This window comes from Galeopterus variegatus, unplaced genomic scaffold (assembly GCF_000696425.1).
Source record: "Galeopterus variegatus unplaced genomic scaffold, G_variegatus-3.0.2 Scaffold5227, whole genome shotgun sequence".
Taxonomy (NCBI): Eukaryota; Metazoa; Chordata; class Mammalia; order Dermoptera; family Cynocephalidae; genus Galeopterus; species Galeopterus variegatus.
The window spans coordinates 80,485-96,019 of NW_007731338.1; the positions used below are offsets into that span (position 1 = coordinate 80,485).

General features: G+C 51.1%; 1 protein-coding gene across 3 annotated transcripts in view; it reads left to right on the forward strand.

Moving 5' to 3' along the window:
• The first annotated feature begins 205 nt into the window (after positions 1-205).
• Positions 206-15,535, forward strand: part of LONRF3 (LON peptidase N-terminal domain and ring finger 3) — a 36,956-nt gene continuing 21,626 nt past the window's right edge. The window contains exons 1-5 of one of the 3 annotated variants that reach the window (XM_008589132.1): positions 1,882-2,497; positions 4,061-4,179; positions 7,766-7,888; positions 11,988-12,143; positions 14,442-14,694. In XM_008589132.1, coding sequence (XP_008587354.1) covers positions 2,434-2,497; positions 4,061-4,179; positions 7,766-7,888; positions 11,988-12,143; positions 14,442-14,694 — 715 coding nt within the window. In that variant the 5' untranslated portion in view covers positions 1,882-2,433. Of the gene's footprint in view, positions 1,190-1,881; positions 2,498-4,060; positions 4,180-7,765; positions 7,889-11,987; positions 12,144-14,441; positions 14,695-15,535 lie in introns of those variants that run through there. The other 2 variants (XM_008589130.1, XM_008589131.1) reach the window with 2 other exon arrangements.

Below are 15,535 nucleotides of genomic sequence, written 5' to 3' on the forward strand. Positions count from 1 at the left end.
GGGGGGGGGGGGGAATAAGGCGGAGTGTAAACACAAACAACCTCAAAAAGAAGCCAAGAAATGCGAAGCCAAGAGAAGCAAGCGCAACACTGTTACAAAACTGTCTGGTTTTGTAACAATTTCCCCGCCGCCGGCCAATGAGCAGCGTGGCGGCGCGTCACGTGGTGCCCTTTTATATAACACTTCGCTGAGACAAGACAGTTATTAGGCGGCGCGGGGCGGCCGGCATGGAGCTCGCGGAGGCGCGGCAGGGCCCGGCGTGCGGAGGCACGGCGGCCGTGGCAGCCCGAATTCCCTCCAGCCGCCCCTCCATGCTCCGTGTCCCCGGTCCCTAGACGCCTCTTCCCCGCACGTGTCCCTGTCAATATGGATTCGTTTCAGACCGAACAGATGCTGAGCTTGCCCGCCCAGCTCGGCAGCAGCAACTTAGAGCTGGCAGAGCCGGCGGAGCGGGCGGCATCAGCGGCCCGCGTAGACACCGGCCGCCTCCCGGAGGCGTCTACAGAGGGCACCGCACCACTACCGACGCGAGAGCCGGAGCAAGAGCAGCTTCCCAGAACCCCGATGCCGGAGTGCAAAGTCCTGCTCACTCAGGCCGACGCCTTGGCGTCCGGGGGGCGCCTCCGGGAAGCCCTCGAAGTGTACAGACAGCTCTCAGAGCGGCAGCAGCTGGTGGCCGAACAGCTGGAGCAGCTGGTGCGCTGCCTGGCGGAGAACATCCCACAAGGGGAGGCGCTGGCGCCGGTGCCCCCGGACGGGGACAGCTCTGCCAGCTCCGCGGTGGCGGCGGAAGAGGCAGGGGCGGCCGCGGCCGCGGCCACCGAGGTGTGGGACGGCTTTAAGTGCCGGAAGTGTCATGGATTTCTATCAGACCCCGTGTCCTTGTCGTGCGGCCACACCTTCTGTAAACTGTGTCTAGAACGTGGGCGGGCTGCCGACCGGCGCTGTGCGCTGTGTGGGGTCAAGCTCTCGGCGCTGATAGTGGCCCCGGGGCGGGCGCGCGGGACCTGGCGGGCTGGGCAGCAGGCGCCGCCGCCACTGCGGGTCAACGTGGTGCTTAGCGGCCTCCTCGGCAAGTTGTTCCCGGGCCCAGCGCGGGCGTCGCAACTCCGGCACGAGGGCAACCGGCTGTACCGCGAGCGCCAGGTGGAGGCGGCGCTGCTCAAGTACAATGAGGCGGTTAGGCTAGGTGAGCCCACCGCGCCGCGGGGCCGGTCGCGAGGCGAGGGGGAGGGGAGAATGAACCCGGCAGAGGGACGGGGGATGGACCGGGGCCGAGGAGGAGGGCGCGGGGACGGAGGGTGGCCCGGGGCCGGGATGGGGGAGGGGATTTCTGGGGCTGGGTCCCTGACTTCGTGTCTGTCTGCACCGCTTTAGCTTTCTTTCGCTCTCTCTGTCTCAGTTGCTTTTTTATCTTTTTCTGCGTCTACTGTTCAGCGCTTTTGCGTTTCCGTGTCTCTCAGTCTGTTTCTGTGTCACCCTGTTTCTCTTTTTCTCCGTCTCTTTGCATCTCTGTCACTCTGTTTTGGTCTCGCTCGGTGTCACCGTCTCTGTTTCTCTGGCCCCCTCTTCCACCTGCCCGCACCTTCCCCGCCAGGAGAGGAACTTCGCACCCTTCCCTCACTCGCGCCCGCTCCTCCCGGCACTTGCCAGCCCGAGATGTCCGCTCGGCGCCTGCGTCCGCCGCTCCCGCCTCCGGGAGTTGTCCCTTCCGGGGCCGCGGCTCCCTGTGGGGTGGGTCCGGCGTGGAATTAGGTCAGGAGAGCACTGGTTGCATAAGGGCCGCGAGCGGCCCGGGCCGGGCGGCCCCTCCTCCGCGCGGGCGGGCGGGATTGTGTAACGGCTGAGCTAACCAAAGTGGGCCACGCTCGCCTCGGAACCATCCCGCCAGCGTGTGCGGGGGGAGGGGGAGCGCTCGCGCCCCGCTGCCCTGTGACTCATTGTCACCGCTTCCTATCACACGGTCTTCGGCTGAAATAGATGCCCCCTCCCCCGCGCCAGCCCGCAGCCTGCGCCCTCGCCTCGAACCCTTTAAACCCGCCAGCCCAGCGGGGGGCCGGGCCGGGCAACGGCTCGGGAATCCCCGGGGAGCGCGGGCTGCTTGCGAACGGGGCACGCCTCTTTCCTGCTTTGCGATGCTGCCCGAGGAGGGTTGGGTGGGCTTTGCAGCTGCGAGAGCGACAGGGGCAGCCCCACCCCTCCGGCTGGACTCGGGCACCCGAGTTCCTTCAGGGAACCGCTCTCCCCGACCTCCCACGCCAGGACCCAGGAAGTGGCCGCCGCACCGCCGGCCGGTAGTGCCCAGCTCGGACTGGCTGCCCGGAGCTCGGCCGGCAGGGCGCGGTGTCTGGCGAAGCGTGCCGGGGACGGTGCAGCGGGGCTGGGCAGACAGGGAGGGCTCTGGGATCTGAGAGTGTCCCGGGCCCGACTGTGATGGGTGCAGGAGGGGGTGGGCTGGAAGCTCCACGTGTTGAATCTCCAGCCAAGCTTGCAACAGGTAATGGGGCAAGGGGAGGAACGAGGGCTGACGGGGCAAGGCTGGGAGCTGAGGGAGAGGGGCACTCCCCACACACCCCGCAAGGCAGACTGTCAGCTGCCACCGGGCTGGCATGTGCTGCATAAAAGAAGGGACAGAAGGGACCGTAAACTCTTTGGTATTGTCTTAAAAGCAAGTAACCGGCACCCAAGCAAGCCCTCAGCACACCCCTGAGAAAAAAAGAAACCATCAAAACCTGTTGCCACAAAAGAAGCTGGAGCCCAGTCGTTGGCAAAGAGCTGGGCAATATGAAACGGGTGGAGGCCAGATCTCCAAAAAAGATTCCGTTCCTTTCGGCCATACGCCAAGGGCCAGTAAAGCCCCTCCTTGCCCTCCCCCTGCTCCCCTGTTGCTGTCACCACTTTCTCCTGGAGGTTCTTCTTTGCACCTTTGTTAATCCCCTCAGAGCAGTCAGGGGGGAAACTGTCAAGACCAGCTTCACCCTTCTAAGAGGAAAAGGGCCTCCCCAACAGAGAGTATCCTTGTTCTGGAAGATGACCAATGTCTCATTATTTTAAGAACTGTATCCACCTTTAGAAAAAAGAATCTGGCCCCCACCCCAGCTTCAAAGTCTAAACAGTTATCAGTGACTCTGACCAGCTAGCTGTGTGACCTTAAGCAGATGCCTTCCCCTCTCTGGGCTTGATTTTACCCATCTGAAGAATGGGTTGGTTGAGGGAGATGATCTCTAAAGGCCTGTCCAGCCCTGGCATCTAATGATTCAGAGAATAGGTGAGAGCCAGCCTCACCTTCTCACCAGACGCCTTGTTCAGGTTCATTCACATGTGGCCATCTGTAATGAGAGGATGGGACCTTGTAAATGCATTTGCATTTTCTTCAGGGAAGCTTCATATGTGCTGGGCTTTGTAACAAAGATGTTGCTAATGTCACCAGTCATTCCCACCTAGAAGACTAACTTGGCTGTCTTCCTGGTCGTCAGGATAGGGGTAACATCTGGCTACCTCCCCCTCCTTCCTCTCTGGCCTCTTCCCTTGTTGGTGATACCTCACTTAAGCCAGGCTGCCAAGTGCTAGCCCTGTGTAGCATGAAGCAGGCTGCCATGGTTTCCTCTATGTCAAAGTCTCTAATGAACCACGGACACCACAGGGTCTCTAAAGAAGTGCTTGAGAGAGGGAGCAAAATTTCTTCTTTGCAGTTGGGGAAACTCAGATCCAGAGTGGCTAGAGGGGTGGAAGGCAAGGCAATATTAGGACTGAAAATGTAGCCTAACCCTTGGGATCTCCAATAGAAAAGTCCTGACGGGTTTTTATTTTTGTTTTTGCTTTTCTTGTTTTGGCAGCTCCAAATGACCACTTGCTTTATAGCAACCGGTCTCAAATTTATTTCACCTTGGAGTCTCATGAGGATGCGCTGCATGATGCAGAAATAGCATGTAAGCTCCGTCCAATGGGTGTGGAAGGCAAGGCAATATTAGGACTGAAAATGTAGCCTAACCCTTGGGATCTCCAATAGAAAAGTCCTGACGGGTTTTTATTTTTGTTTTTGCTTTTCTTGTTTTGGCAGCTCCAAATGACCACTTGCTTTATAGCAACCGGTCTCAAATTTATTTCACCTTGGAGTCTCATGAGGATGCGCTGCATGATGCAGAAATAGCATGTAAGCTCCGTCCAATGGGTTTTAAGGTGAGTGTGGGATTGGAGAGATGGGAAGGGGTTGTACTGTAGACAGGAATTGACAGGAAGGAATTGGCTGCCTCCCTGGTGGTAGTGGCACTAGAGCTCAAGCAAAGCAGGGAGAAGGCTTTGCATAGAAGTCGGTGTCCCTTAGCAAAGGGTGAATCAGGTCTGCAAGGGAACTAGATCTGAGGGTGCCCTGAGTGGAGTGCACAGGAAGGGGTGGGCTGGAGTCTCCACATGTTGAATCAACACCCAAGTTTGCAACAGGTAATGGGGGAGGAGGATCTTCAACTGATGACCTGCAGAGCAGCCTGGGCTTTGTGACTCTCCAGAATATGGACTTGGGAGCCAGACTGCCTGGATTTATGTCCCAGCTCTGCTACTCTTACTAGCTGTGTGGCCTTGGGCAAATTACTTCACCTCCCTGTGCCTCATCTCCTAATCTTTAAATTGGGTATATTCGAAGCACCTCCTAAATAGGGTTGTTGTGAAGATTACATGAGCTAGTATATGTAAGAGGCTTAGAATAGTGCCTGTCATGTAGCATTATTTAAGTGTTTTCTGTCATCAGTATCATCATTTTGCAGGGACAGCAGAAAGAGGAGGGTGAGAGAAGTATTGCTGGTCTGGCCCTCCTGACCTGCTACTGATAGCCAGGCTTCTTGGGACCTTAGGCAGCTTTCTTTGAAAAGCTCCTCACACTAACACAATGATTGTGCCATTTCAAGTCCTTAATATAGTCAGTTGGCCTGCCGGTATCCCCAAACATCTAGATCACATAGGAGTGGTGGGAAGAAAGATAGGGTAGGCATCTCTTAGGATGCCAAGATGCAAAGTATCACTTCCTGCATCTCTGCCTGGCCTGAGGACTGGCCCTCAGCCACATGTCAACATTTTGTTTAGAAGATTAGATTTAAGCCTGGGCTCTGCTACTTGCAAGCTAAGTGACCGTGGGGAAGTGACTTCACTCTCTGAACCCCGAATGTCCTTGATTACCTCACAGGAATGTGGTGAGAATCAAAGGTAAGCATGGCCCAGAGAACATTCTGCAAACTAAAAAGCTTGCTGGGTCTGGATATAGTGCTCTCTCTATACAACCCCAGGATGCCTTCCTTGGAAAACCAAGTAATCTAAGTCCAGGTCCCTGATCCCTTATCTGAATCCCATGGGACCAGATGTGTTCAGAACCCAGAATGTTTCTAATTTTAGAAAGACCATATGTTGGGTAATACCCCCAGTGAGCTCTGGACAGCACCCCATAATCAAACACAGTATTTCTGCAGCAAATTACATGAAAATTTACACTAAGTGGGACGAATACTTTAAAACACTTTATATCAGTTTAGGTCAGGTTTTGCTACCTAATGAATTTTGATGTCAAGCTTATGAAAATATTGGATGATCAGAATTTTTCTGGATCTGGAACTTCAGATAAAGCATTGTGGACCTGTACACTCTGTCATTAATGTGAGGGTGAATCTTATGTGTTCTTTCATGAGAAGGTTTGCATGGGTGATAATGAATCAGTATGTTCTTCCCAAGGAACACATTTACTGTTTAATGAAAGTCACCAATGTCTTAACCCAAAGGAGCTTCAGTGGGGGCATTTCAGTGGGGGCATAGCAGTGCAAGTCAGGGAGCTGCCTGGGGGTAAGAGGACTTTCTTTCATAACTTTTTCCACTCCTATCCTAAGCCTAGGGCCTAGGGTCTACAGCCTTGATAGTGCTGTGAGAAGCAGGACTGAGAAACAGTAGAGCATTTTGGATGAAATAGGAAAAGTGACTTCCCCAGTGAAGGAAGAATATTAAACAGGAGTTTCATTTCCCCGTAGTGGTTGGATAAGGTGGGGGCAGTGATGAGAGAACTCTATTGTCTTGGGGATTGAGAGAAGACTTGAACTGATGCATATAATTCAAAACCACCTCACACCCTGATTTGCATATTTCCCACCATTTCTATGTGAAATGCCTTGAGGGAGGAGGTTCACCTCACAGCCCTATTCTAGCCATCCAGCCAGGGCTTAGGGGTGCTCAACGTGCCCTGCAGGTGATACAGCTCTCAGTGGGTTGAGCTGGCTGCCCTGAGCAGGTGGAGTATATAGACTGCTACTTGATATAGTTAGTGGGATCCCAGAGGCCCCTCTAGTCTCCCAACATTCATCCTCTCTCACTGCCTCGCAGTGTTACACAAGTCCCTTTCTCCAGAAGGCCCCTGGTAAACACTGCTGTGAGGAGCAGCAAGGGAGGCTGTCAGCATTCACATAACAGCTAAGATTGGGCTCCAGAAGGAGGTGGGGACAAGGGAGGCTGTCAGCATTCACATAACAGCTAAGATTGGGCTCCAGAAGGAGGTGGGGACAAGGGAGGCTGTCAGCATTCACATAACAGCTAAGATTGGGCTCCAGAAGGAGGTGGGGACAAGGGAGGCTGTCAGCATTCACATAACAGCTAAGATTGGGCTCCAGAAGGAGGTGGGGACATGGGAAGAGTTCCCCAAGAGGTTTGGAGCAGGGGCCTCTGTTCAAGAAGGCAGCTCCAGGCCAGCCCCTGTAGCCAGGCCAGAGGCTGAAGGCTCCGGGACCTGCAGAGGCATGTTGGAAAGGGAGGCAGGGAAGTGCTCAGCACCTGTAATCTGGATCATTTCATTCACTAAGTTAGACATAGTGTCAGCCATGGAGGCAAGGGAGCCAGGAACAGGCCCCGGATGGGGTGGCCTAGGTGACTCAAGAGAGATGCCCTCCAAGTTTCAAGTGACTACTTGTCCCAAGGCACAAAGAGAGAGCAGCCCTCTCTCCTTTTTCTTCTTCTTCTTCCCTCTTCCCCAGGATACGCCTCTGCTCTTCCTAGAGCATCTCCCCCAGGGCACTTGGGCTTGGACCCTGAGGAGCCCTAAAACTTCTTTATACTTTTTGACAATGTGGTGAGGGAGCAGAAGTGAGCTGAGCCCCCAGAAGCAAAAGCATGTGCTCGGCCCCTGGTTAGCCCTCTGAAGGGTGGTCTGCTTTGTGGGGAAGAATATGCTGGGAGTCCTAAGACCACAGTTCTAGTTCCAGTTTTGCCATTAGCTACCTTTGAGGTCTTGGACAGGTCATGTCCCGTCTCTTGGGCCTTTTCCAAAAAATGATCAGTAAGTCTAGTTCACTCAAGCCACCACTATAAACTAGATCTCTGCTTGACAGATGAGTTCAAGGGAAGGCATATCTGGGTGGGACCTGAGAGCTGGTTAGTATACGGTCAAATGGGGGTTCTTGCTACATTTGGTGATAACCTCCATACAACGATGGGGCAGGGGGAGGTAGCATGTTGCAGTGACTAAGAATATGGACTTTGGTATTAGTTCCAGACAAAACCCTGATTCCACAGTTTACCAGTTGTGTTACTTTGGGCAAGTTATTTTTCTGGGTCTCAGTTTTATCTTCTTTAAAATGGGATTCAGAACAGTTGCCTACATTATAGGGCTGAAGATAAGAGAGTCCTTTTAAAACACTTCACATAATAGTGAATTCTCAGTAAGTATTTAGCTATTGTTGTTAATAGTGGCAACATTAATAAGGTGAATATGATGGAATCTCATGCTGGTGTTTTCTTCTAGGCACACTTCAGAAAAGCCCAAGCCTTAGCCACCCTAGGCAAGGTGGAGGAGGCACTAAGGGAGTTTCTCTATTGTGTATCCCTCGATGGAAAGAACAAGAGAGCACGATCTGAAGCTCAAAGGGTGAGTTGAAATGACATCAGGTCCAGCTGCCTGATGGACCCATACCTCTCTGCTTTCTCTAGGGGAGGGGAGTGAGGGTACTGCCCTTCCTGGTTTTTGGGGTCCTCTGTGGGTGGTTCCCTGGGTTAAGGGGACAGGAGGTAGACCCCGAGTGCCAACTGATTGACCAGATACACCATTCTTCTGGTGCGAGGAATGTTCTTGCTTCTTTGAGTCAGGGTCTGGATTGTCAGTGGGATAAAAAATAACACTCAAACAAGTTAGCATGGGGATCAAGGCTCACCAAGGAGATTCTCGCTATTGGTGAGAGATCTGGGGTGAGGGGCTGCTTGCAGCTATCTGACTTTTCTTTGGCTGAGTCACAATTTCACCAGCCACACAGGGCAGCCAGATCCTGAGAAGGGATGCTGGTGGTCCCCATCTCCCCTGTGCCATATGCAGAACTCCAACCTCCAGCTCCTTTCTTAGAAATAAAATACACTTATTTACCAATGCAAGTCAGAGACATTGTAATATAATCCATACAGTCATTCCACTCTTGGGTACCAAAAAAAAAAAAAATTACATGAAATACTGAGAGCACAGGTCAAGGCTCAAGCATCCTCAAATCATAGACTTTGCTGTTTATTGTTTTGAAATTTACTCTCCTGGTGTCTGGTTAATTGGCCCGGAAGTTGGATGCTGACAGTCTGGTTATCTCTGCTCTCCTTGTGCCCTGCCCCTATTCATCACCAGGCCCCACTTCTTTCCCAGTGCGGCTCGGCAGAGCAGTGGATGAAGAAAGTGAGCAAGATACAGGACTGCTTTCTGAAGGCTCCAGAAAGGAATCTTTAGTAAAACTGATGAACTAGGGGAAGCTGGGTTCTGGATTTTCTGCCTCTCATAGAGGCTTTCCTTTCTGGGAAGTTATTTGACCTGGTTTGGGTATGTGGACAAGTTTTTCTTGAGAAGAGCTCAGGTCTTGGAGAATTGCTTCAAGCTGTAGATCCTTCCCAGAATCTTAGTGTAGTTCCTGGTCTGAATAATAATAATAATAATAATAATAATAATAACAACAACAATAATAATAATAGCAGCTAACCTTTCTTGAGCATTTCCTGTGCACCAGGCACTGTGTTAGGTGCTTTATGTGGAAGATATAATTTAACTTCCACAACATCCTTATGTGGGTAGGTACAGTTATTTGTCTCATGTTACAGATGAGTCAGATAAAGCTGAGGCTTGGTGACTTTCCCAGGGTCACGCATCTAGTAATTTGTGGGGAAGCATTCAGACCCAACTCTGTCTGTTCCAAAGCCTGCCCTCTTAGCTGCTCCGCCATCCTCCTGCTGTCTCAATAGGACATGTCCGGAGTCTCAGCACTCACGAGTGGGGCTGGGTCAAGAGTAGCAATGGAACTATCTAGTTCTTGGATGGACAAAGTCAGTTAGAAGAAACCTGACTGTGGGGACAGAGTGTGCAAAGACCGACAGAGGCAGGTCTCAGGCCCAAGGGCAAGTGGTTTCTTTACTGCTGTTTGTCCATTTCCCAGTTGGCCTGAGAGGTTCTGGTATCATCAGTTGGGCTGACCTCTCTCTCCAGCCTCTTTTATAGACCAGCTGGTGTCATGTCCACAACTGCCTAATGGGATGAGGCGAGGCATTGTGTGAAGCTCTGGAGACCCACAGAGGCATAAGTATAAGCTTCAGTCCTCAAGGAACTTACCGTCTTGTGTTTGTTGATGTGATGCCAGACAACACAAGCGAGTGTATGCCAGTGATGAGGGTCCTTAGCTGTGCTTATTTACTGGATTGTTACAGTTTCAGGCCTAAAGATTTGACAGAGATGATCCGGGTTCACTTAACATTAATAAGCTACCTTAGAGCTCACACACCTGGGTTTCTTTTTTTTTTTTTTTGTCTTTTTCCATGTCCGGCAACGGATCGCAACCCTAAGTGTCGCCCCCGCACCGGACCAGGACCGGCAACGGGACCGCAACCCTCGGTGTTGCTCCCACGCCTCGCTCAGCCAGTGAGCGGGAACCGGTCTGTATGTGGGATCCGAACCCTTGGGCGGGAGCGCCGCCGCGCTTCCCAAGCGGCGCACTATAGCAGTGCGCCACCGGGCCGGCCCCTGGGTTTCTTTTTAATGTTTGTTTTTACCTCAGATTCTTTCTCTCTCTCTTTTCCTTCTTGACCCATTTGGGCCTTTCTAAGGCCGACACTGAAGTGGAATTGACTTTCATTCATGTGGAATGATTATTCTCACTGAGAGGTGACCCCAACTTTTGTTTTGCAAAGCCACTGAGAAGGTCTAGAGAGAGATCTTAGGTAATAAAGCGAAGAAGGGAAGTGCTTCTATTATTTCTGCCTTGTTTCTTTTGATTTCTCCCCTCAGCCTTCTGCCACCCTCTGCTCTTTCATCCTTGTACCTTGGGAGGCTGTGTGGCTGCCACCAAAGAGCATCATGCTCTTTTTGGGAGAATTCCAGGGAGATTGCTTCAGAAGTGGGTTGGTCCCATTGGGCCACTCAGTAGGGCTTCTGAGGGCCAACTTTGGCTCCTATGGAGGAGGGACCTCTGGAAGCTGGTATTTAAGGCCCTGGGCACTGTGAATACCACCCCATCTCATTCCTCTGCCAACTTATATCTGGGAAGTGGGTTTACTGGAGCTAAAAGAGAACATAGGGATCTGTCTGAGGACTTGGACCTGAATGCTAGGCCTCTCCCTGGACCCTGGGATAGATAAATATCTTAATTCAGTTCCTTCCAGTGTTATGGCTATTTGTCGGGCATTTGTTATGTGCCTTCCAGAAGCCAGCCATTTGGCTGGAGAGAAAGACTTACATCTGTGACACAAGTCCAGGGTAACATAAGATGGTGTAGTTTAAGATGCTGTATTGTGGTACAGTAGAGAACATGAAAGTGCAGGAGAGATCATGGAGACTGGACTAGTGAGGGAAGGCAGCACTTGAGCTGAGCTTTGAAGGCTGAGCAGGGTTTGGTTACATGGCAAGTACTGGCATCGGAAGGAACACCATGAAGAAACTGCTGGCGACCAACAAGAGAATAAATCAAAGTGGAGTTTGGTGTTCTGTCAAATTCCTTTGATCAATTAATACCCTGAACAAGGGGGTGGAGCATCCTTTAATGGGTCTCCACACACTGCAGGGGCTGTTAGGTAGTAAACATTTGAGTATGTTTTAGAAGCCAAGTGACCTGCCCTCCTTGTGTTACATGTTACACACACATGCATAATTCCTACTGGCACAGGGGAGAATTGAAGCAAGAATGTGGGCAGTTAATAGTACAGCTTGCACTAGAACACATATTTTTGACTCTCAGTCCCTCCTGGTTCTCATTCTACCTCCCAGCTGATCCAAATGCAAGGGAAACCAGCAATAGACTGGAACCTGCCTGCCCCCACTACTTGGACTTAACCTGGCATTCTCTGGAAAGTGAAGGCCAGGATGAGGGAGGAGAGGCTGGGAGAAGAGGGAGGAAGTTTGGGTTCTGCTTTTCCTAACACTTCACTGCTCAGGTCCTTAGTTCTGAAGGGATTAAAGATCCAGGGGTGATGGTGGGGCAGGGGGTTGGGGGATGGGGAAGAGGAAGCAAAATGGGTAGGCAGAGAAAAGAAACAGCAAGGAATCTAGGAGATATTTGTAGACTTCTACCCACTGGGGTGTTATGGATATGACTCCAGGTTCCCCAGTTGAAGTTCCTCTCCTGACTTTACCTTTCTGTCTCCTAGATGGGTTTTTAAATCCCACTGTAGAAACTTCCATGGATTAGTAGCACCAGAGTGGTGGCTCTTAATCTTGGCTACGTAACAGAGGCATCTGTAGTGCCTTCTCAAAATCCAGATTCCGGGGCCACACTTCTGACCTGGGGGAGATGGGAATGGGAACTAGGAACCCAGATTTTTTATAAGCTCCCCAGGTGATTCTGATGCACTCTGAAGTGAGGACCCCTGCCCTGGTGTGTCAGGAGATGCTGGTCCAAGGCTTCCTCCCTAGAGTTTTACCCTTTAAGCTGTGCCCCTGACCCCTCCTGCCCCTTCCCCTTCACCTGAGCACCTGTAGAAACTTAAGTAGTGAAGTCTTCTGTTTTATGTCACAGCTTCTCCTTAGTTTCTTTTCACCATCAGTCCCGGGGGATTCTCAGGAACATTCTCCTGATATCCTGAAGCTGTTGGCACCTCACCCTAGATTAAAGGAACACGTAGAGTCAATGACTACTGAAGGCACCAGCCATAATCTACCAAAGTTGTCACAGGTAAAACTCAACTCACCCAGCTCGCTCGTGACGCTTCGTTTGGCTGTTTTGTGGCAAACATGGGGAGTGAGCCCTACCTCCCCTACTTGGTTCCTGAGAAAGAAGAATTGGAGTCTAGTGGCTGTATTCTTTGCTAGGAAGGTTACTTCCTAAAGATACAGCCAGGAATTTCAGGCGTGGTCCCAGACTTTATTTATTTATTACATTTGTTTTTAGTTATAGCTGAGAGAGAGATTTCATAGAACTAGAAAGGAATTGGTCCACTTCCCCTGGAGCCATACAATTGGGGTGGGTTTATGGACTTTGGGGCGGAGCCTGGGAAGAGGGCCTGACAGCCCCTCCTTTCCTGCTTTTTGTTTGTTCAAGCTGCTGGTCTTTGAGCACCAGCCGAGATCTTTGTGCAAAGAACTCCATTTGATCCCCAAATGGAGGTAATTTCATTTTCCTGCACTATGCCTAACACATAAGCTGGCATGCAGATATGGATGGGCTTCCAATGCATATTTGTAGCAGAGAAGAGGAAAGAGATTTGGGAAGAGTGTCGATTTGAAGTTCATGGGAGAAAGACAGGTATTTGTGCCTTTCCTTGAAAACAAGGGAACAGAAAACAGAGAGATGGGTTCCAGGCCCTGGCTTTCCCAGCAAAGAGTAAATGGGCAGAAGCTGGGGCTCAGAAGTGCAGACTCGAAGGCAGAGTTGAGCACTGACTATCTGGGAACCTTTGGGGAGCAGTTTCCCCTCCTTTTGTGCCCAATATTATTCCCCTGTATGTAAGCTCTGGGCTCTCACGTTTTCCCAGCTTCTCTCCCTGCTCTGGAGAAGGAATCAGATATAGGTGTGCCCAGCTTAAAAATCAGAGAACCCCTAGTGCATTTTAAAAATTGTTTCAGATCATTATTACATGATTGGGAATGCTAATACTGAACCGAATGGCCCGGAGTAACTTCTAATTGCAGCTCAATCCAAAATGAGGAAATATAGCAGCCCGGCTTTCCAATGTGAGCTAGCTGGGGAACAGGAATTGGATTTCCACCCAAACTTTGCTTTGCAAAGCAGTGTACTCCTGTGTGGACCATGCCTTGGGCTCATGGAAGGTCGAGATTGTAGTATTGCTATAGTACTAGAAAAAACCTGAACTCTCCAGATTAGAGACTGAGGAAAACCCACACCCCTTTTCTCCTCCCCTCATTGTTTTCCAGCTGTCTTCCCCTTTTTCATCTGTCTACCAATATATTTTTTTGGTAGGAGTTGGAGGGGAAACAACAAGGTGAACATTTTGACTTGTGGACTATGGATTTAGATTAGAGAGGGGTTCTCCAGGTAAATCTGCATAAACTCATTGTCATTGGATTTATTTCTAGGTTCATTTTCAAATGTCCCTCTCCTGGACAAAAATATACTTTAAAAGGCTAGAGACACTATTGATCGTTTTGCCAAATGATTTTTTCTCTTTTTCAGATTTTTCACCCCAAATCTGGTAAAACAAAGAGCTTGCCCCTTGTTCATTTTTTTTTTTTTTCCTTTTTGTCTTTTTTCGTGTCCGGCAACGGATCGCAACCCTCAGTGTTGCCCCCGTACCGGACCGGGGACCGGCAACGGGATCGCAGCCCTCGGTGTTGCTCCCGCACCTCGCTCAGCCAGTGAGCGGGAACCGGTCTGTATGTGGGATCCGAACCCTCGGGCGGGAGCGCCGCCGCGCTTCCCAAGCGGCGCACTATCCAGTGCGCCACCGGGCCGGCCTGCCCCTTGTTCATTTGACCAGTATAACATATAGCTCAGGAGCATGAGGTGGCTTGGCAGGCCTAAGAACAGACCTGTGCCAAAGCCTTACCAAAAATCCTTTTGGAGATGGAGTTTGGGGATTTCAAGTAGCTATGAATGGCAGTGAGCGTGAGAGGAAGTACTTAGTGACAGGATCTACTTTCACTGCATGCCTTGGTTTCCCTAAAGTGGTTACTGGAAAATGATTTGGATAGGAGGGGGAATTGGTGCTATCCCTTGTATTTCTCCCCTTTACCACTGACCAAGGAGCCTCTCCCCCTCCATGCCTTTCTTTCCTTGCCTAGGGAAGTTCCCTAACTCCACCCAAGTTGAGCATGCCTTTGTTGCAGATGCTGTGTGGACAGGAATTGGGAAATATACCTGATGACTGCCTCCCAGTTGAGCTATGTGTCCACTGAGTGATCAGGGGTGGGGATCAGGACTATGTAGTTTTCTCTTTGTCCTCTCTTGGTAGGAAGATCACAGGACAATATTGATTCTAAGTAGATTTTGGTATTTGGCTCTTTCTTCATCCAGGAAAATCCAGAGCTCCCACATTGTTCTAGCCAGGAGGAAGCAGCAACTCAGGGAGATGACAGCAGCCTGATGAGTCCTGCTAAAGTAAAGGTGGACAATGTGAAAGACCAGAAAGAAGAAGAGCAGGAGGGGGATGCTGTCTCTCCAGAAGCTGCCTCCATGAAGACTGGCAAATGCCAGGAAAAGAAAAGGAAATATTGCCAAGTTGAACCTCAAGAAGAGATGGAGATTCCTAATAAAGCTTCCAAACAAGGTACTGATCTACCCAGTGAGAAAGTAGCTTGGAGGAGGTGCCTGGGCTCACCAATGTTTGTAAGTTACTTGCCTTCCATCTGGGTGCTCCTCAGGCTCTGGGTTTGTGGCCCAACTCTGGCACTTACCATCTGTATGGTCTCAGGGCTTGCTGCGAGTTTTCTATGAGATCACACCCCGTGCCTAGCACACTGTGAGCGCTCAATAATAATTATAATGGACAGCCAAGGCATAAGGTCAAGTAAAGTGTCAAGTGATGACATCCCATGCCCATGACAGTGTCACTTCCTTCCAAGCCAACTTCTCCCTACCCCCATCTCTGTTCCGGGAATGTAGGATGAGGAAAGTGTGGTCAGGCCTCGCCCTGCACATTCCCATCGTGCTCCCATAGGTAGGCATCTGAGAAGCAGCAGCTGCAGCTTGGTATCTTTCCAAGAGAAGTTGGCAGTGCCAAGATTCAGTCTCAGCTTTGAGGACCTGGCTCAGTCCATGGACTTGCTGCTGCTGCTGCAACTACTACTGCTATTGAATGAGGTGCCTGTTGTATTCAAATGAAGCTTCCAGGGCTCCTGGACATTCCCTGACCTGCACTTCTTTCTCTGTGGGGGCTGCTGGAAACCTCTGAGAGCCTACTTCAGGGCACCTCATTTTCTTTTTTTTTTTTTAAAAGATGACTGGTAATGGGCCAGCCCAGTGGCGCACTGCTGTAGTGCGCCGCTTGGGAAGTGCGGCGGTGCTCCCGCCGAGGGTTCGGATCCCACATACAGACCGGTTCCCGCTCACTGGCTGAGCGAGGCAGGGGAGCGACACCGAGGGTTGCGATCCCGTTGCTGGTCCCGGTC